Raw genomic sequence first — 23,500 nt, forward strand, 5'->3', positions numbered from 1 at the left:
GGGTTTCTGTTAAGTTTCTCAGGATCCACCTAAGAGTGAAAACATATGGTGTCTGTCTTTCTCTGTATGGCTTATTTCACTTAGCATCACACTCTCCAGTTCCATCCACGTTGCTACAAAGGGCCATATTTCATTCTTTCTCATTGCCACGTAGTACTCCATTGTGTATATAAACCACAATTTCTTTATCCATTCATCAGTTGATGGACATTTAGGCTCTTTCCATAATTTGGCTATTGTTGAGAGTGCTGCTATAAACATTGGGGTAGAAGTGCCCCTATGCATTAGTACTCCTGTATCCCTTGGGTAAATTCCTAGCAGTGCTATTGCTGGGTCATAAGGTAGGTCTATTTTTAATTTTTTGAGGAACCTCCACACTGTTTTCCAGAGTGGCTTCACCAATTTGCATTCCCACCAACAGTGCAAGAGGGTTCCCGTTTCTCCACATCCTCTCCAGCATCTATAGTCTCCTGATTTGTTCATTTTGGCCACTCTGACTGGCGTGAGGTGATATCTGGGTGTGGCTTTGATTTGTATTTCCCTAATGAGGAGCGACGTTGAGCATCTTTTCATGTGCCTGTTGGCCATCCGGATGTCTTCTTTAGAGAAGTGTCTATTCATGTTTTCTGCCCATTTCTTCACTGGGTTATTTGTTTTTTGGGTGTGGAGTTGATGAGCTCTTTATAGATTTTGGATACTAGCCCTTTGTTTGATATGTCATTTGAAAATATCTTTTCCCATTCCATTGGTTGCCTTTTAGTTTTGTTGGTTGTTTCCTTTGCTGTGCAGAAACTTTATCTTCATAAGGTCCCAGTAGTTCATTTTTGCTTTTAATTCCCTTGCCTTTGGGGATATGTCAAGTAAGAAATTGCTACGGCTGAGGTCAGAGAGGTCTTTTCCTGCTTTCTTAACCTGAGGAGTTTCACTTTGGTGGGGATATGCAAGAAATATGGAAAGAGGAACCCAGCTGTAGAAGATAGGTGTAATCCCGGATTTCTGTTTGCACATCACGGGTTTGTCAAACACATCGGTTTTTAATTGCCTCGGGAATTAGGTGTTTAAGTTTCACCTGTTTGTTTTCTTTATTCGCATTCAGAAACATCCACTAATTTTACTTCCCTTTGTGATTTTAATATTTACATATTTCTGTGTCAGCTTTGTTTATTACTGGCACATGCATAGGCATGTTTAGTACTATTCTTAATAGCCAAACATTCCATAGTAGAGTATGTTAAGGTCAGTGTTTTTGGTGAGACCTACCAACTGTTTTCACTGTTTTATAAATGATTAGTTTGTCATTACCTGATGGTCCAGGGCCATTTCTTCATCATGGATGCTAATTTTCAAAATGATGATCAATTCTATAAGTTGGTCACCTCTGTAAAATCAATGTTTTTGCTATTTGTAATGCTCTTTACTTACATCTTCATAATCCTCACTGTATTTATCTTGTTAGAAACCTTTCTGGCTTATTTTAAGTACATATGTTGAGTGTTTGCCAGGCATTTCTGTCTCAATTTCCAGCCCCAAAATCCAGGATTTTATGAACATTGTGTAATGTAAGTTAGGGAAGCTGACTTGTTAGTCCTTTTGTCAGCCGGGAATCCAGAGGATGTGTTGGTTTGAAAGGTGTGTTCTCTGTTATTGATTTTAAATTAACCTTCAAAGCTCAGCCCAATTCCTAAACCTCTTGTTGATTCTTCTCTTCCTCTAAGTAAGTCATGTTCTCCTCTGGGCTCACATAACACTAGTGACATTATAGAACTTGTTCTAGCCAGTTAAATCATGTCAAGGTGTTTAAATATCTTTTTCTCAAGACAACCTGAGAGCTTATTGAGAGCAGAGAATTTTTATTTATCAAGCATCTTTTATGTGCTAACTACTATGGAACATGGATATACTTACTCATTTATCACAGATGAGACCATTGTGGCTCCAGTTTATATAGTCAGTTGATGAAGGAATCAGGATGTGAAGCTGGGTCTGCTGTTGCCCCATTGCCTGCTCAGTGGTTGGCATAAACTCTGTGCAGACTCGCGACAGAGATCAGAGTTCACCTGAGGCATGTAGTGCCTCATACAATTATCCACTCCAACCAACAGTGTCCACTTTTTTATCTGTTCCTTGTTCATTAAGGCCACAAGCTTCATCTCTTAGGGAAGGCTTTCTTCCTTGTCTTATATTAATATGTTTATTCATTGTTCATTATTCATTCCTTTTTTATTTTTTTAAATTTTTTGTAATGTTTATTTATTTTTGAGAGAGACAGAGCGCAAGTAGGGAAGGCACAGAGAAAGAGAGAGACACAGAATCCGAAGCAGGCTCCAGGCTCTGAGCTGTCAGCACTGAGCCCTACATGAGGCTCCAACTCACAAACCATGAGAACATGACCAGAGCTGAAGAAGGACGCTTAACTGACTGAGCCATCCAAGCACCCCTCATTCATTCCTTTAATACATAATTATTAGGTTACTATATAACTGGCCTTGTTCTATTGCATAAAATAAAATGACAAAAATCCCTGTTTTAATGGATTTTATATTTTCATCAAGGAGACTGATAATAAAAAAATAAACTACATGGGTGACATATGTTACAAGGTGATAAGTGCTAAGGAAAAATGAAAAGTAGATCAGTATAAAAAAGTGGGGTATATGGTTAGAAGACAGTATTAAATAGGAAGTGAGGTTCAAGATTCTAGAGAAATCAAGATTTGAACAAAACCCTGAAGGAAGTATATTCCAGGCAGAGGAAACAGCTAGAGCAAATGCTGTAAGGTAGGAGTATGTCCACTGTGTTGGAGAAGTATCAAGGCTACAAGGGTGTCTAGACTGGAATAAAGGAAGAGTATATTACCTAATGAGGGAATAGAATGGTCCTATAACATAGGCATCTGACCCTGCTTTAACACTGTATATGCAAGAAACACCCAGTGCCTCCGAACTGATAAGTTTGGATTGCTCAGTGGTTTTAGCCCATATTTGTCTTCATCAAGTATTCCTCCAAAAATCATTGGTACCATCTAGGCTTAGAATATTGTTTCAGCCAGGTTCAACCACACTCACTCATATGGATGTCTGTCTCTATAGTGTTTTGGTCAATTCCTTCCTTTACATTATAGTGACCACACTTGATAGAAACTGCTTATACAACTCATAGCAGGTACTCAGGAGATGTTTGTTGAATGAATGGGGACAGGTTCAATCTTATAACACAGATGGATACCCCCACCAGTAAATAAATTTGTGTTCTGGTTGTAGACATAAGCTACGTATTTACTTATGTTGAATTAAATATCAAGTATATGGCTGAGTGTTGATTAAATGCTGATTACTTTTCAATGTATCCATGTTCCATCAAAGTCAGAGAAATCAAGGAAAATTTCCAATTCTGTACCCTCAGAAACATTTTCTTGTTCTTAATAAAAATAGCTTGTTTCACCTTGAGCAGAGTCACCAGTTTAAAAGAAGTATTTAAACCTAATTTCAAGGGAAAAAATATTTCCTTTTTAGCTGATATGTTTATGTCTACAGTATAGTGATTTTATTGCCTTGGTACAATCTTCAGCTTCACATGTCAACTGCATAGTTACTCCCTTTGTTGGACTTAACCTTATTTATGGTGGTAATTTGTTTCCTTAGCTTTTCTGTAACTCAGTCAGCCTGTGGCATTTACTATTATTATAGTGGATGTAAATCAGAGTCCCCAAATATATCTCAACCTTTTCTTGACAGTTTGAAATTACTTCTGTACAATTACAAATGCAGTAGATTGATCCTAGCATGCAGGTATAAAACTTTTATAAATTTATTTTTTAATTAATCTATAATAATATATAAATGCAAAATAACCGTTTTGAAAATATGAGGTGAAATGTATTTTAAATTTCATAGGAAAAGCTAATTGGGAGCATTTTACTTGCTCTTGGTCATCTTTTGCTCAAAAACAAATTCTTTAAATCTGAGGTAAATATATGTATAGATCTATGAGATGTCAAAGCATCAATAAAGAATAATTACCCACTTTAAGTAAGAAATTAGGTAATAATTATTTTAATTGCCCTATCAATTTAAATCCATTTTCCATTTATTTCAACAACTATTATAGTTAATTTAACAAAAAATTATTTCATTTCAAATGTAATTTCAGAGGTGTTACTTTATAATTTACTATGCCATTATTTCTCCATTATCTAATCATTTATGCCATTAAGAACCCTATTCAACATTTATTCAATAAAAGTGTAGTGGAAATGGAGTTTATTTAAATAGTTTCTTTGTTGTCATATAAAGTGCCAAAAAATTTTATGATTGTTTTATTGTAAAACGGGTATGTTTCTTTTTTAAACAAGATAGCTAGGTGGATGGTTTGTTAAAAAAAAAAATTCTTAAACCAAGTAAGTTATAGAAATTTCCTATGCCTTTAGTAACAAATCCTTTGATTTATATCTTTATGAGTAATTTGCGCGGTAATTATTATAATTTGAAATGTAATGAATAAATAAGCTACGAGTATTGCACTGAATTGTAGTCAATCATATTCTGAAAAGGATTTTTTTTATTTTTACACTTTAAAAAGTCTATCAGTCATTCTTTGAAAATGGCTCCATAAAGATTTTTAAAATAACTCTATTTTTATCATTCCATAGTTTAATATAAATAAAAGTTTTGTCAGCTATATTACAGTGTACATTTATCTCTCAAAATTGGAAACAGCCATGTTTAAAATGATCTGATATTCTGTAATTTGTTATAAAAATAATAGAGTCACACTATATGATCTATTTTTGCTTCTTTAGACTTTGTACAGGAATGATTAATTTCTTGTGTGTTACAAGTCTTACTATCAGTTAATAAGTGCCAGGAAGTATGAAAGTATGACAAGGTGGACGCAGAAGAAAATACAAAAGACAAGCATCTCATTTCTTTTTGCCTTACCTTCTCTCTGAAATTATTACATAAATATCTAATGTATCTTCCTTGTGGCTCTTGTCTCAGAATTTGTGCAATTTTCTAATAGCTGTGCTTTTAATCTTGAAATATCAAGAGTATCTAGGTCTCTACCCAGATGATTGGCAATACTTCTGTTCTCTGTGCTAGAGTAACAACAACAACAACGAAGAGCTCATAAACTCAACAGTACAGGACTGTACTTGGGCTTTGCCCAGCTCACCCAGGATTCTTCCACATCCTTTTGCCTGATCCCTATTCTGGCCAGTCACCCATTATGACCTAATTATCTAGGCAACAGCAGTTAGGTGTACAGTCTTGGAATAGAACAAAACTAATGACCACGTGGGCTTGACTAAAAAAGCTTTGCCTCCTTAGCATTAATCAATAAACTTTCAAATATTTAAAGAACAAAATCAATTGAAGTAGAATCCTTACTATCATTTATTACTGTTGTAGTAAACTGAGGATTAATTTTTTTAGACTGTTTTAATATGGCTAATTGTATTTTCTTAAAAAAAAACGCTTTTGTTTTTTCTGTTTCTTTCCCATAGGTTTAGGCTTCAGTATTGCAGGAGGTGTGGGGAACCAACACATTCCCGGAGACAACAGCATTTATGTAACTAAAATTATAGATGGGGGAGCTGCACAGAAAGATGGAAGGTTGCAAGTGGGAGATAGACTGCTAATGGTAAGTGTGACTCATGCAAAACTATGTGTGTATTTATAAAGCTCTTGTTTCCCAATGTATGACTGTGTTAGTTCAGGCTGTCATAACAAAATACCATAGACAAGGTGACTTCCACAACAAAAAATTTATTTTACTCAGAGTTCTGGAAGCTGGAAAGTTCAAGGTCAAGGTTCTGGTCCATTCAGTTCCTGGTGAGATCTCTCTTCCTGCTTGCAGACAACCATCTTCTTGTTGCATCCTCAGATGGCCTTTCTCTGTGCTTATGCTGAGAGAGAGATCTCTCTTTCTCTTCTTACGAGGCCCCCAGTCCTATCGGGTTAGGACTACACCCTTACCTCATTTAATTAATAACCTTAATTACTGTCTAAAGACTCTATCTCCAAGTATAGTCATATTGGGGGTTAGAACTTCAACATATGAATTCGGGAGAACGGCCACATTTAATTCATAACAGTGATTGCTGGCAGAAATAGGACAGAAGGGAGAGCAGATTTTGTGGTGGGAGATTTCAATTGTATCTACTTTACTGACATTTTAAAAACAAATCTGAATTTTCACTAGTTTTTGTAGATACAGCAAGACACAGAGATTATGTTTTTTTTTTTTCCAATGTAACCCATTAGCCAGAGAGTGTTACATTCAAACTGCTAGAGAGGTGGGCTTTACGTAACAAAGGGGACTCCACTATCTGGTTTATTGTTAGATACATTTCAGTGTCTCCCTGTGGTCCCTTATTCAACAGTGTAGACAGTATAAGCAGTCCCTGATTTCCCACAATTCATTATATGACTTCTGTCTCTCATATGAGGACTTTAAGAGACAAAACAGATGAACATAAGGGAAGGGAAACAAAAATAATATAAAAATAGGGAGGGGGACAAAACAAAAGAAACTCACAAATATGGAGAACACTGAGGGTTGCTGGAGGGGTTGTGGGAGGGGGGATGGGCTAAATGGGTAAGGGGCATTAAGGAATCTACTCCTGAAATCATTGCTTCACTATATACTAATTTGGATGTAAATTTTAAAAAATAAAAAATAAAGTTAAAATATATGACTTCTGTCACATGTGTAAATGGATCCCTTCCTCCTCTCCCCTCAGACAGAATTTTTACAGCTATTTTACTTGCCAGCTGCCTACATGCTTCAGGAGCCTTGAGCAATGACTGACACTAACACATGGCTGCCCTTTCTAAGTCATAGAGTTATATGATAAATAAAAGCAAAATTAAGGCAGCATATAAGCAGTAAAAATTTGGGATTGCACTTAATAAAACTTCTTTATCTCCATTTACTGTTTTATACAAAATCTACAAGATAATCATCAAATACAGAAAATTAATAGAAGAGAGTTCTCAAGTAAGATAAGTATATTCATTTCTAGTCATATGTCTGCCCTTGTAAAACATGGCCTCTAATCACTGCAAGGAGCCGTTATCTCCAACACACATTTGGAAAAGATCAACCTATATTCTTGACAGAACTGCGGTTTCTGTGATGTGCAAGTTTTGGAGGTTGAACCTCACAGTACATTATGCCCATTTCCCTGGGCTTTAGACAGCTTGTCTTTAGCCCCATTTGTCTAGTTTCGTAGTTGTCAGTGACCTTGGTGTTGAATTTTCTGAATAAGACCTTTATAATAATCTTGATAACTAGTATTTATTTGGCATGTTCCATGTCTTTAAAAGTCATTTTTTGTAATATATGTTTATCACAGCAACCTATTCTATTTAAACAATAAGGAACTGAGGTATGGAGATGTTTCTTAACTTGTCCATGGTCACATAGTTAACAATGGACAGAACTGGATTTCAAATCCAGGCACTCTGGCTTGTCACCACTAAGCATGGGCTGTGATTTGTTTTCTAGAATTTGTCAGTCAATTCTTTCCTTCCTTTTTTTATCTTTCATTCAGTCATTCATTAATTCCTTTATTTAACAAGTAATATGTTGAATACTTTACCACGTCCCAGGCAATAGCCACTACATAGGAAGGAACATAGGAAGGAGAAAATGTATGGGCAAAGTGGATAGGCAAAAAATGTGGCATTAATGACTTCAAAGTTGCAACTAGGAGTTTTGGCTTCTTTACCACCTGGTCGCTATCATTTTCTTTTTTTTAAACCTTTTTGTTGCTGTTGTTGTATGGCTGACATATAAAAAGCTTTACATACTTACTGTATACAGGTCCATGAATTTGGGTGTTAATTATATACCCAAGAAACCATCATCATTATCAAGGCCATAAATATATTCACCATTTCTCAAAGCTTTTTTTCACTCCTGCTATTATTCTTTTGTGCTTGTATGTGGTGAGAACAATTAATGTAAGATCTACCCTCTTGGGAAATTTTAAGTATGGAATACATTATTGTTTAGCAGTAGCCACTATGCTGTACAGTAGAACTACTATTTTTATTCTTGAGACATTCTGCATTTTTTGGTTTGCTGGTTGTTAGTTGTTTTTATTTGTTTTATTTTATTCTTGTTTTTGTTTTTGCCTTTAATGTAAAAGTTTTTTTTATGATGTTATATCTTCTGAACCAGAAAAGTATTTTCGAGGTATAAGACCTAACAACTTCTCTCAAGAATATAAACTTTATTGTTTATTGACTCATGAATAAAATAAGCCACGATATCCATCTTTTATACAGCACTAACTTTGAGAAATGGAGAGAACAGTTTCATTCTAAATTAATGACTCATTAATGACACATTTGACCTTAGACTCATTATTCTGTAAGAGTTTGGTTGTAGACAACTCTTTCGGTATTTCTTCAGCTGCTGCTATGATAATATCATGCTAGATGCTGTGTGCTGATTTCCTGAAGTTCTGTTTAAATGTCTTTAAAATTCTTAAAAAACAAAAAAACCCTCAAAGTCTAAATAATTCTGACAAAGGATTTTCCAGGCACCATGCTATTTTTCCATTACCATTTTCTTGATATTCATCATACATGTAATGATTTCAAAAATAGCTGAGACATAATCTTTAACTATTTTGAGTTTTAAAGCATATTTTTTTTAAAAAATGAACTTTCAACAATAATAGGCCTCTCCTCTCTTATGTAAGGAAAACATAATTAGTACTTCCAAGGCAACTGCAAAACGGAATCTAGAAATGAAAGAAAATGATTCATTTTGTAATATTCTGAAAGAAAAATAATGCTGAGGAAAAGAATAAAAAAAAAATCCCAGGAGTGCTCCCAAAGGACCAATTATCTTGCTTCAACCCAAAAATATTTATTAATGCTCTCCTTCTGTCAATCCTTTCCACCACCTTTTCTCTTTATTACCTACATTCGTATCATCTTTACCTTTGTCCTTTTCCACTCTCCTCCCCCAAAGGAAGTACAAATAATTTGGATTCCATGATTTACCAGCTGTACCACACTCTGTATATTTTTCTATAAATAGATATTCTTTGTAAAGCAATTTGCACCACTCCCTCCTCTCACTTCTTAGGAAAACTTCCCCTGTATGTTATTCATTCATAGTTCTGTAAGCAAACTGGTCTAAAGTAAAATTCCATGAATTTCCTCATACCATCAATGATGGGTACTTTTTTCCCCCTTAAGTACTTCATATATGTCAGAATTGAAAAGTGTTTGTCTTAGATGTTATCTTATTCCAACTCATTTGGTACATCAGAAGCTACAAAATGGAGATGCGAAGTAGTCCCTCACCTCTGCTAGAACAGATGAAGAGTTGAGAACTTAATGCTTTTTGGAAGCTATCCATTAAATACCAGCCATCATTAGATTTTCTTTTCTTAAAATTATATCAAAATACATTTCTCTGTGCATTTCTTGTTTTATTCATAGCTCTGTCCCTTGGAGACAGAAAGGTAAAGACGAATTCCTCTTCTGTATTTGTTTGAAAAGTTAGGTCTTGCCACTTCTCCCTCACTCAGTCTTTTAAGATGCTTTACACAGTTTCTCTCACTTTGCACTAAATTTTACCACATATCCATTTATCTTCAATAAATAGATTACCCTTTTAGCAAAACTTTTAATTCCTCAGAATGTTATCGCCCCACTTTGAAAACCACAGACAATATTGTAGCATCTGACCTTTGTTTTTTAATTATTTTTTTAATGTTCATTTATTTTTGTGAGGGAGACAGAGTGTAAGCGGGGGAGGGGCAGAAAGAGGGAGACACAGAACCAGAAGGAGGCTTCAGGCTCTGAGCTATCAGCCCAGAGCTTGACATGGGGTTTGAACCCAGGAATCACAAGATCATGACCTGAGCCAAAGTTGATCTCCTGAGCCACCCAGGTGTCCCTGTCGCATCTGACCTTTACATTTATTCTACTATAAAGAAAAAATTACCCTGCTTATCACCTTTGCAATAAGACTTTTAGTGTTTCAAGTAAGATGACTTTTTATTTTTTGAGTGCAAGTGAGAGAGAGGCAGAGAGAAAAGAGGGAGAAAGAGAAGTGGAGCTCACCCAAAGTGGGCCTCGAGCTCACCTGAAGGGGGGCCCAAACTCACAAACTGTGAGATCATGACCTGAGCCAAAGCCACATGCTTAACTGACTGAGCCACCCAAGCACCCAAGTACCCAAGTAAAATGACTTTTTTTAATGTCAGGCCTCTGATGTTTCATGGGACACCCGGAATGGTGTATGTTCCCTTTATCAAAATAATATATTTTTTTAAATTCCCTTGCTGCTTGGCCCTTATCATTCACTAGATTTTGTTTTTTATTTTGTTAAATGACAATGACATCTGATTTTTACTGATTGTACCTGTAGTTTGGTGTTGTAATTGTAGACTAAATAGATTAGCTGTTGGCCTTTATTTCTTGGAACGGATGGTCAGAGATTAACAGTATTGATAATTTTTAAATTCATTCACATGTTTATGCACACTGGTGTTTATTAAGCTCTATCAATATGATGCATAGGGCCACATTTATTACAGAAATGTGATCATCTTCATTGTTTTTCTACACGATACCAGAAACTTCGAATCCAGGGTCATCTGACTCTTCTTTACAGGTATAACGTGAGGTGTGAATTGTCAAAACCCTCATCACACAGTGATTGAAACTTTATATATAGTCTTAGTCACTTGTTTCCATAACCTTTGCTTGACATACAAAGAAAAAAAAGTTGTCAGAGAACTTTTACTTTATTTGCAGAGAATAAGTCTATGTTTTCTTTCCTTAAAGGGAAGCTGTAGACAAGGCGAAAGTAACAGAGGCACTGAAGTCAAGTGGAAAGACAGTGGACTCAGAGACAGGATAATTGAATTCAAGTCCCAGGCAGCTAGAATTAACTGACCCAATTGACCTTGGACAAGTCACGTACATCTTTGCGCTTCTGTTTTGGCCTCTATACCATGGCAGCAGTGCCTTGGATCAGTGTTTCCTAATGTCTTTTAAATACTGATCTCATTACCATGTCCCGCAAAAAGGATCAGTGGTCACATAAGTTTGGGGAATTCTACAACCTGTATCTCACCTCTCTTACATATTCTCAATGAACTTAAGTACATTGAAAGGTTGGTGAAGTCCTATAGTCAAGGAACTAACTTCACTTGAACACTATAATTTTCCAACCTATTTTATTAGGGAACCCTTTTCTTAAAATGAAGTTCATGGAACACTTAGAACTAGTAGTGTTCAATAGAGTACACTCTGGATGTGCTGTGTGTGAGCACATCTTATTCTTATTTCAAAATAATATCCTATGTAAGGACATTGAGTGAATTTAGAGAATGTGAGTGGAAACAATACAATTTTCTGAACGATTTAATTATTCTTTTTGGTGATTCACAAAATCACCTACTTTCACCCAAATATTAACAAGAAAATCATCTTGAAGACAATGCAAATATGTAGAATTTTTATTTATTTATTTTTTTAGAGAGAGAGATCACTAATGGAGATGGGCAGAGAGAGAGGGAGAGAGAGAGAGAGACAGAGAGAGAGAGAGAGAGAGACAGAGAGAGAGAGAGAATCCCCAGCAGGGTCCATGCTCAGTTCAGAGTCTGAGGTAGGGCTTAATCCCATGATCCTAGGATCATTACCTGAGCAGAACTCAAGATTTGGGCGCTCACTCAACGAACTGAGCCACCCAGATGCCGCAATATGTAGAAATTTCTGAATAATGAACAGGATTTTAAAACACTTTCATTTGTAAGATGAACCTTAGATAAGAACAAAGACCTGTAACAGTCTCTCCATGTGGCTCTTTCCTGCCACCGGCACACGAAAGAGCCTTTCACCTGCAGCATCCACACAGCCCTCCCTCTAACACCTAAGAGATGGATAGGGCAGTCATTTCTGTTATTCTTATTTTCCAGAAGAGAAATTTGGAGCTCAGAAATGACAATGGGATTCCCAATATGACATAACTAATAAATTGGGAAATCAGATTCAGACCTAGATTTCAAAGTCCCAAAGCCACATTCCTTCCAAAAGTTTAGTCAGCCCTTCTGGCTTTTAATCTTGCTTTCATATTTGAATCTCATGCTAAGATCACTATGGAGGCCCAGGCCTCAGTCAACCCTGCATAATCAAATCAGAATCTCTGAGGTAGGCGCTGTACTTCATTTTATTTTATTTTTTAAGTTTTCCCTGTGATTCCAGGGTATAGCCAGGTCAAGTACCACAGTCCTTCCTTGATCCTCTTCACATTCTAGCCTGCTCTGCTGCTGTTCCAGTGCTTCTCCCAAGGGTGACTTTGGTGGTAACACTCATTCTGTCAAGCTGGTAGGTACAGCATCATTTAGAATTTTCCAGCAATGGACTAAAAGGCATTTAGAAATAGTTCACACTTCAAATTTTGTCCTCTGCAGTTAGGGTACTTTCTGAAACACCAGGAGAAACAATCTGGAGAATTATTTCTTGGACTGTGTTCTAACTTTTCTCAAATGTAATAAAGTAACAATTCACTGCAAATGTAGTGACCTATTTTATGTAAGTATTAAAGCCATTATATTATTTTTTATTTATTTTGCTTATATTTGGTTTAATAACTGTTTATAGAATTTGCTCTCTAGGTAACATATATTGGTACCTACTACAGAGCAATAGTTTTAAAATTATTTTAATAGCACATTCCATCAGTAAAACACAAAAAGTTGCCTCTAATATATGTATATTTCTCTACTTTAAATTGCACACATATATCACACTGCTAATACATGATGCACATTTTAAAATGTACATAAAAATAGAAAGATGAAAATCAGTGTGATAAATATTAATAGAAGTTCAGATACTTCTTCATGTATCCAGTGGGTTGCCTTGGGGTTCATATCATACTGTTCATTTTGGTGATTACTGCTGTAGAGGAAGCTGGAGTCAGTCAAAACATCATTGTTGCTTCTTCTGTCTATATACGGAATAAAAAGTTAAGAAATGCATCAACAATTATAGAGGAGGAAGAAATTAACACTGCTGGAGCTTGTGTCCCTTATAATGTGATGTGACCCAGTGTTCACATTCTGTACCGGCTTTCATCCTTATGTCTCATACCTGCCACAGAGTGAGTGTCCCATAAATATGTGCTGTTTGTTGAATGACCTTCTTTTCTTACCCTTTCCTCTCTGACTCAACACAAATGTAAAATAGAAACTTGGGGTGCCTGGGGTCAGTTAAGTGTCTGACTCTTGTTCTCAGCTCGGGTCCTGACCTCAGGGTTGTCGGTGCAGGTCCTGACTTGGGCTCCATGCTGGGCATAGAGCCTACTTCAAAAATAAATAAATAAAACTCAATATGAATGCTTCATTCTTCCTATAAAATAGGCAATTGTGATAGCTCTTCCTTTCGAATACCACATTGTTATTTTTAACTTAGCTAATTGTTTCAACATTTATTAAGTGCCCATTATTTATAATGCATCAGTTGGGGAGTACAAAGACAAAAACACTCTAATTAGAGAGATGGGGGATAAGCAAAATCTGTGAAGGAGAGTGGGAGATACAGGCTTCCATTATGGAGTGAATAAGTTAGGGGAATAAAAGGTATACCATAGAGAATATAGTCAATGATACTGTAATTGTGTTGCAGTAAGTGTGTTGCATGGTGACAGATGGTACCTACACTTGTGGTGAGCAAAGCATAGTGTAGAAACCTGTTGAATCACTATGTTGTACACCTGAAACTGCTGTCACATTGTGTAACAAATAATAAGAAGAAGAAGAACAAGCTAATCATTGCCCTTGAGAAGATTAGTCTTAAGCAGGGAAGAGGCATTGCAAAAGTAAGTGTTGTAGAAGGTAGGGGGTGATGATTTTCACACAAGGAGCCCTGAACACAAAGAAACTATTTTCAGCAGCAGGGTTAGCAAAAGCACTGTGTATGATTGTGATGTTTGATGATTGTATACTGCTTTATCTTACACAGTGTATTTTCCCAATCATAGTATCCCTTCTTTCTCCAAAATGCAAGTAAATCAACAAATGAATTAGTATTATCCCCATTTTGCATATAAGAAAATGAAGGCTCAAGAAATATGTTAACTGACCAAAATTCCTGCATCTAGGGATTAAAACTAAATGTTATGCTACATTTAAAATTCACTCTCATTATGCCAAATTACCTTCATTTCTAGAAACCTCTAGGTTTAAAATATGGCTATTCTTAAATTAAGTCATTTCAATTCACTGGGCATGAGAAACCAACTTCCTTCTTTTCTATTCCAATTTGTTTTAACACTCATGAGATCTTGTTATGTGTGCTTCATAATGAAACCACTGTACTTTGTTTCTGTTCTTATTTGAAGCTTTTTTTGTTGTTCACTGAAAATATAGAGTTAATTTGGGGCGCCTGGGTGGCTCAGTAGGTTAAGAGTTCGACTTCAGCTCAGGGCATGATCTCGTGGTTAATGAGTTTGAGCCCCACATCAGGCTCTGTGCCGGCAGCTTGAAGCCTGGAGCCTTCTCTCTCTCTGCCCCTCCCCTACTCACACTCTGTCTATTTCTCAAAAATAAAATAAAAACATAAATAAATAAATAAATAAATAAATAAATAAATAAATAAAGAGTTAATTTGATTCGAACCAAAACTAATGCATGATCTTACTGAAAAGATGAAAAAATAAGAAAATATTTTCCAAAGATAGCTATTATTGTTTCCTATTTATTCATAGTACTATTTTTAAAATAAATTTTATTATAGCAGTGAATTGCAATGTACTACAGAGATTTTAGTCTTTATGCATATTTATTTTCATATTGTTGACATTAGCACATTAGATTAGTCTCCTTTTTAAATTTAGTTTTTATCTTTTTAATTTTATTAAGTTGTTTTTATTTTAATTCCAGTATAGTTAACATACAGCATTGGTTTCAGATGTACAATATTGTGATTCAACAATCCAATCCATTACTCATTGCTCCTTTCAATGTCTCTCTTATCTAATGACCAGCAATTTTGTCCCCTTTTTCAAAAGTGAACTTTGGAGTTTGTGATTTTTTTTTTTTTACAGTGTTTCTAGAGTTCCGACATTTCCTTGTACTTTGTTTATGATAATGTGTGGATCCACCTCCTACTTCCTCCTAGGAACACCATGCTGGTATTCCTGAATAAATATGGAAAAGTCAGCATCTCACCGTCTGTACATTGCCCATTCCTCTTTGTGACCCCTTTCCTGCCCCACACCTCCTACCTTTGTACCATCACATACCTATGTTTGATTCCTGCAACACTGACCATGCTCTCTTGCAAGTTTTTTGTCACCTCTTTCTTTAGCTAGTTTGCCCTCCTTTTTCTCTGCATCGTGGTCATATTGAGTCCTCCCTTTTCTTTCAGAGGAAGTGAGTCCTCTCACCTCCAGCCTCTCTGCTTGGTCTCAGTCCTTATCCTGTTGCATACATACAGCCAGGCTGTACACATGTCCCTTTCTGTCTAGTGTACCCACAGAAACACTGCATTCAAATGCACATTTTTTTTTCTGAAATCAGGCCAGTTGTTCAGTGTTCACCATTATAAGCAGATACTTGATGCAAAAGAAAAAAAGAAAAAAGACAATAAAAAACAATGACAGGAGCAACTAGCCAATCAGTATAATGTCCCTTCTCTGAGTACAATCAGCTCCAGCTGTAGGCCCTTTATCTTGAGAGTTCATAGGATAATGCACACACATAATTAACCCAAATAAACCCACTTTCATGAAAAACATTTTGAAGACTTCAGCACAAAAGAGCACTTTTTGGTCCAGATCCTGTACTATTCTGAATTTTTAAAAAGACCGCACAGAGGCCTCATCAACAGTCCCCTAATTAAACTCATCAGTTCACAGATGTTTACAGGAAAATGCTCAGCAAAAATTTCAACCAAGAGTTCCTGTTTCCTGGGAAGAGAGATGTATGATGACAATAGTAATAGTAATAGAAATAATAGCTAACATTAATAAGCATTTTAATGTTCCTACCATTTTACATAGGTCAATACATTTAAATAAATAACCCTTTGAGGCAACAGTTATGATCATACCTATTTTATAGATGTCAAAAACTAAGGCTAATAAGGTTAAGTAACTTGTCCAAAGTCACACAGCCAGTAAAAGCCAGGACCAGGACTCAGATCCTGGTTTGCATGACTCAAATGCATATGCTCTTAACCACTGTGTTCTGTTGCCAGGATCATACCACCTGTTGTATGACTAAAATCTGTGTAAATGTTCCAACTCTTTATAGTCACCAAATAGTGAGTCTAAAATCCCACTATTGTAAACCACTATTATCCCCACTTCTCACCTCCACCCTTTGCTCAACTTCTACCTTCTGGCGTAAAGACTACTCTGGTGGTCTAAGAGTCTACATGCAAAGTCATTCTCAGTAAACATGCTTGAAGTTTGAACTGTGTCTTACTAGAATATGAGATTCTAGGTAGCTGGGGACCTTATCTATCTGGGAGAGTAATAGCGATGAATGGTTAAAAGCCTGGCCTCTGGATCCAAACTGCTTGGCTTTTAATCTGCTTCTACCACTATCTACCATGATCTAATTGGTCATTAGATCAATGGCTTTGGCCCAAGTGTCTTAACCTCTTGGATACATGCTTTTTTAATCTGTAAAATGAAAAGAAATTATAATAGCTACCACACAGGTTGTTGTGAGGTTTGATTGTATTCATATGTGTAAATAGTTTGGAATAGTGCCTCATGTTTAATACAGAGTATATAAGTGCTATGATTAGGATTTTCATTCTTAATATTCATTACTACATCTCTAATGTGTAGAACCATGCCTTACATATTATAGGTATGCATTTGACCAATGGATGAAAAAGGGCTAGACAAGTAGAAATACAAAAGGATTTAAGAGAATGTCATTTGTCTAGAAGTGAACTATAGGAACCAGTGAAAAAGCTTATAGCTTAATGGAGAATTCATGGTTAGTATTCATACACATCAATCAAGTTCAGTTCCCTCCAGTCCTGGGGTCCCTGATGGGCTACACCATCAAGAATTTATTGGCATATAGAATTTACAACAACATGGATAGAACTAGAGGCTAAGTGAAATAACCAGTCAGAGAAAGACAAATGTCATATGATTTTACTCATATGCGGAATTTAAGATACAAAACAGATGAAACAAGGGAAGGGAAGTGAAAATAATATAAAAACAGAGAGGGAGATAAACCAGAAAAGACTTTTAAATATAGAGAACAAACTGAAGGTTTCTGGAGGGGTGTTGGTTGGAGGGATTGGCTAAATGGGGAAGGGGCATTAAGGACAACCCTTGTTGGGATGAGCACTGAGTGTTATATGTAAATGATGAATCACTAAATTGTATTCCCGAAATCGTTGTTACACTACATGTTAACTACCTTGGATTTAAATTAAAAAAAAAAAAAGAATTGGCACATTGAATTTATATGACAACATAAGGCAAAAAGAAAACAAATGCAATATTGTAAGGCATTCTATGACTAACATGCTAATTAAATAGTACAGAGAATATGTAAGGGATCCAATCTAATGTTCCTTGGCATTTTTATTTTAATCTGCATCATTTCAGCAGAAATTAACTAATCTCTTGATTAAAAAATAGTAGCCAAATAAGATATTTAAATACTAGGTATTTAAAATATTTCATAAATATTTTTACACCATTTAAGAGAAGTGCTGCAGAGATCCACTGTAATGAATGTTATGTTAATATAATATTATATAATGTAATGAAACTATATGAATATTACAGTTTGGTCCAACAATTCCACTTGTATGATTTATCCTGAATAAATCATCAATGTTGTGCACAAAAATAGAAAAAAAAAGTTTTACTGCAACATTATTTATAGTAGAAAAAGATTAGAAGCAAACTGAACATGTTTTAGTAAGATTGGTTAAAGCATTATGTTACCCCTATACAACACAATGCTGTATAGAAAACAAAGTCATGTTGTGGAAGTACATCTATAATATGGACCAATGGTCAGTCTATATTTAAAAAGCAGGTTCCAAAACAATATGTACAATATGGTCACAATTATTTAAAGAAACATACCCCAAATAAGGAGACTTTAGTTAATTGTTACTTTTTTTTATAACACAATAAGTATGTATTACTTTTGTAATTGGAAAAACTATAGCATAAGAAGAGAGACATTTGACTCCTCTTTTCTTTTCTCTATAGTATTCTTATTTCCATTATGATACATTCCTTTCTCATAGAAAAAGACAGAAGCAACTTCGATTTTTTTTTTTTTTTGACATCAACAAATGTACCTTATCTGCTTTGGCTAATGCCACTAATCCATCTTTTCTATCAAATTTTAATGTAGATACTGTCTTATAATGATTGCAATTTAATCTTTAAATAAGGTCATAACTCTACGTATCATTTTGCCTAACTATTTCTTTTCACCTGCATAGGTTTGACTCTACTATTGAATATTATTTTCCTTTCAGGTGAACAACTACAGTTTAGAAGAAGTGACTCATGAAGAGGCGGTAGCAATATTGAAGAACACATCTGATGTCGTTTATCTAAAAGTTGGCAAACCCACCACCATTTATATGACTGATCCTTATGGTCCACCTGACATTACTCACTGTAAGCACCACACTCACTGTCACCTTTGCCAAGTTTATAAAATTAAAATTCTGCAAAACTTGGCCAATTCCTCTGGTTGCATCTTCACTCTTGTTTAGCTTGTGGAAATAGTTCTGAGGGATGCTGTGTTTTACTCCCTGGGTTGCCTTACAAGGCCTTAACTAGTGTTTTGAAGGTAGGACTCCCTAGTGGGTTAGGAAGCCCACCATTTAAGAAAGGCTTATGGTATATGTGGTGGACAGTGTGATAACAATAGTAACAACACATTTTTAAAGGTTATTTCTCAAGGCCCTAAAGCATGATAGCTCTCAGGCCATAGCATTCCCCCTTCCTAGTTGAAATCTATAAAGTAGCAAAGCAGGAAAGAGAGACTGGCAAAATAGACACGAGATAGCACTGTGCTCCTTCCTGGGGAGAGGATCTTGCACTTGAATGGTGGAATTATGACCCTCTGTCAACATCATCATGGCTCTTACCTTTACCTGAATATATTACATTGGCAGGGAAGCCAGGGAAAACTCTTAGGCACTCTGGCAGTAGAGATGGATTGTGGGTGGGGTTTTCTAGGGCAACAACTCACTATGAGATGCTGTGTTGAATCCTAATAAAGTCCACTGCTACATAAGCCCCAAGTTTTCTTCACTTCCTAATATGTCAGTTAGAACCTTATCTAAGGTGCTGTCTTTGGAGACTAGATTTAGAAGCAATTTATTTTTTTGATGTGAGTCTAAGAAACGGTTTTATCAACGTCAGTAAGCTTGCTCATTCTGGAATGTTGAGAAACCAGTCGTGAGATTTGGAAACACAGAATATCTTCAGGACCTGGCATTAATTAGTACTATGGTCTTAGCAACTCATTTAACCTCTCTTAGATTTATATGTTTCTCTTGAGAGAAATTTAAAGGCTGAATAATTTTGTTACCTGCCCATTATGTTAGCTGTTTCTTTTCTTAACAATGATTCGAAAATGACTTACCCCCCAAATATGTCTTTTTCTCAAGCATGCAATAAACTGAGATCAGCCTTACCTTAGGATATGAAAGAATTTTAACTTTCAAAGGTTTTCAAACTGGATGAATTTAGAAAACTCAGCCTTGAGACTTTGAGCTGCTTCATGAAGGGAATGTAAGGTCAATGTGAAAGAGGTGAAAGCGATAAAACAAAACTTTGCTATTCAATTTAAAAAAATAAATATATTGAGTAACTTTAATAGTGTAAGACACCTTGCAATGTAATATGTGGGATACAAAGGAGATGCAATCATGGCCTTCATTGGAAGGATGGCTAATTCAAACATATGAAGAGTAGAAATATTTGGCAATATAAGAGGGATGTACATGCCATATGAATGGTAAAAATAAAGGACTTTGGGTCCTCAAAGGAAGAGGATATCACCTGTCTTTGGAAGGATCATAAAATGCTTTATGCAAAGGGTGGCATTTAAATTGTATCTTAAAGAATGGATTAAATTTCAAAATCAGAGATGTGTTAGGAGACAGAAATTGTGGATTACTGATAAAAGTACATATGTTGTAAAAACTAGCCTTTGTTTGAGAACTGTAGGATATGGGTAAGTGGGATATTAAAATGGATCAATCTTGTAAGACTGACAAAAGCAAGCATTTATATTTAATACAATAGTGGCAATGGAGAGTACTTAAACATTATCAGAGCTGTGTTTCTAAATGTATAAAATGGATTTCTAGAGAGGAATGGGAGGCAAAAGACCCATCCAGAAGGGGTTTTCAGTCATTCAGAAGGGAAATGAATTACTGTGGAGGAATAGAAAATAAAGGCCAGAGTTCTTGGCTTTTCTGAGATGGGAGCACAGCATATCTGAGAATTAAGGTCTTATGCAAGAACTTCCTGTGAGGAGCCTTCTAGATTTGATGATTGGGTATTAATTATGTGAAAAGAATGCTCTGCAGTTAGAAAGCTAACATTTTTATTTCAATAGAAAATTAATCATCCTTATGAAAATGTGTGTTCTGGCTCTCTCCTCCAATTCTTCTCTTCACCTAAAATTATATGAACTGGGTTTATAGAAATGAATGTTATTACATCTTTCCAGTCTTAAAGGTCACCATGGGCTTGTGCATATTAAATGCAAACAAACAGTAACTCCTCCCTCTTGGGAGACAAGAAAATTCTCTGCATGTAGCAAAATTTTCCTATTTTTAGCAGAACTGTAGCATGACACATTGAATCACCCACATAACAGGTTTTTTCTCTTTTATTTTTTTCACCCCTTAGCTTATTCTCCACCGATGGAAAACCATCTACTTTCTGGCAACAATGGAACTTTAGAATATAAAACTTCCCTGCCGCCCATCTCTCCAGGAAGGTACTCACCGATTCCAAAGCACATGCTTGTTGAAGATGATTACACCAGGTCAGATATGCTTATTGGTTAATTGGGTTTGTGATCATTACCATAAAGAAAACTGCATTTGCCTAACATGTCAGCCATAGCTTTGGGGGCTAAGTAAATTTTCTGAGCACTATTCAACCGTATTATAGACTTGTCTCCAGTGGAAATGTGCAAATTCTTGTAAACATTTGACATTGTCCTCCAATAGGAATCAAAATTACTAGTTCTTTGTAAGAATTAGTTATATACACTTATTCATCACTTTGCAATTTATTAACATTGTCACACATGATGTCATTTCAGCTTGACAGCCATTTTGTAAGATAAGTATTGTTACTTGAGAAAAGGTGTTGTTGCAGTTCAAAAAAAAAAAAAAAAGGAAACTTGGTCTTTTAACTCTAAATTCCATGTTTTTGATGCCACTGGATACTCACATTTCAGTGGAATTGGAAAGAGAGTCAACCTTTCCTTTAGTGCAATAGCCACACATAGAAAGAAAAGGAGCAAAGTCACCCGCAAGTCCCTAAAGCATAAGAGCTCTCAGAGCTATCAGCAATGCTGTTAGGCATTGCTAATGCCATGGGATAAAACTAAGTTTAGGCAGCATGCCTCTGGAAAAGTTGGGTGTGACAGTTCACAGAGTAGACCAACTTGGTTGACTTAATTGTCATCTTTAAGTATTCAATAAATATTAGATAATTAATAGGTCACCAAATGAATAAGTGGGTAAATAGTAATAAATGTACATTTTTTATCTTTAAATGTTTTTATTCCAAAGTAATATATGCTCATTGCATTTGGTAAAGTAATGCAAAAATGTTCAAGAAAAAAACTCTCTCCCAAATTCCTGCCACAGCAACCATCTTGAGGTTCCCAATGTAACATCCTGGCCTGAACCTTTCATACCTTCTGCACATTCATAAAAACCTATACAAATTCAGAGTCAGATATAGATGGGGCTTGACATTGTTTTTATAAAGTAAATTCGTATTTTAGAAATTGCTCTGCAACTTGCTTTTCTCACTCAATAATACTTTTACCCAAAATGAGATTACATATAAATATGTACACACTTTTTTTCTGAAAGTATTTGTGTATAAAAATGACAGAGACGGACCCTTTTGGTTTAATATCCTGCCTGTCTAATGAAGCCATTTATCAGCCTTTAAAAAAATAGAGACTTCCTGCTGCTTAACTTTCCTCACCGGTACCCGTGCATGCTTGGATTTTTTCATTCCTTTGCTATTTCTTTTTAAATGATTAAGCATTTTCCATTTATTTTGCAATTTCAGGTTTGCTGAAGTAGCTTGTTACATCTTTAGCCAAGGAATGGAATGTTTAGATGATGCAAATGTGCATCTGTGGTATAAATCAAATATAAACTTCTTCCTATGCTGAAACATCTAATCTCTGTGCTCTTAATTAAAATGAGGGCTGCAGCAAAGATAATCCTCATGGCTCTCTAAAGAATTGTGTAAATATAGGCACCTTTATTCACCAGAGCAATGATCTATTTGCTTTCATTCTATCACTAATATTTGATATGATTTTAATTGGAAAATGTCGTTTTATCTTGCGAGACCCCATACGGAATTAAAATTGATTAAATCCCCTTCATAATCCAGGCCCTTTGCTAGCTGTTTTACATATGCTACTCATTTAATTCTCCCCAAAACACAGAGAGAAGGTCTTTCACCCTCATTTTATAGATGTAGAAGTTGTAGTTTAAAGATGTTAAAGAACTTTCTTATATAGTCACACAGCTTTTAGGTAGAAAAACTGAGTGCCCTGCCAGCTACAAAATCCTGACCAGGAATAAATATTTTAATTTCCTCCTTATTTTGAAAATGAAAACCAATTTGAATAAAACCGTTCGTCATAGAAACATGTAGCTCTAAAGGAACCCAAGAGTTTCGGTATTTCTAAAGGCAACTAGATCAGAGTTGAGACCCATATCTACCACTGTTGAACTATGTGACTGCCAGAAAATTATTCAACCACTGAAAGACTGTATCTTCATCTGTATAATGGGAATAGTAATCAAATTTTTCTCAACAGACTGTGGTAATGATTTAATCACTTAATGCATGCAAAGAACTTATAACAGGGCCTGACACATCATGAATATTAAATGAATATTGTCTATTTACAGTAACTCTACTTGTTACAATTCTTACCCTACCTAACATGCTGCATGGAATGTTTTTACTGATGGCATCATAGGAATAGAGTCCACCTCTTCCTATAGTGTTATGCCTCAGTATTGTAGTTCTTGTCCCATCTCTTCCTTTATGCCTTGGCAGGACAATCTCACTAATAACTCTGCATAGAATCATCCAAATGACTGGTGCCTGGCAAACTTGTGAAGTAAATTATATCAGTTTACACACACACATGCACATATAACCCTCCTCCACTCTCCCCATTGCTTTGACCTCTCACAAGGGCCTGTGCTAGAGACACTACCAT

General features: G+C 35.6%; 1 protein-coding gene across 10 annotated transcripts in view; it reads left to right on the forward strand.

Moving 5' to 3' along the window:
• Positions 1-23,500, forward strand: part of DLG2 (discs large MAGUK scaffold protein 2) — a 2,044,734-nt gene that overhangs the window by 1,541,425 nt on the left and 479,809 nt on the right. For all 10 annotated transcript variants that reach the window (XM_047877315.1, XM_047877320.1, XM_047877323.1 and 7 more), the window contains 3 exons: positions 5,504-5,640; positions 18,516-18,660; positions 20,914-21,052. In XM_047877315.1, coding sequence (XP_047733271.1) covers positions 5,504-5,640; positions 18,516-18,660; positions 20,914-21,052 — 421 coding nt within the window. The remainder of the gene's footprint in view (positions 1-5,503; positions 5,641-18,515; positions 18,661-20,913; positions 21,053-23,500) is intronic.

The sequence above is a fragment of the Prionailurus viverrinus genome, chromosome D1 (genome assembly GCF_022837055.1).
Source record: "Prionailurus viverrinus isolate Anna chromosome D1, UM_Priviv_1.0, whole genome shotgun sequence".
NCBI lineage: Eukaryota > Metazoa > Chordata > Mammalia > Carnivora > Felidae > Prionailurus > Prionailurus viverrinus.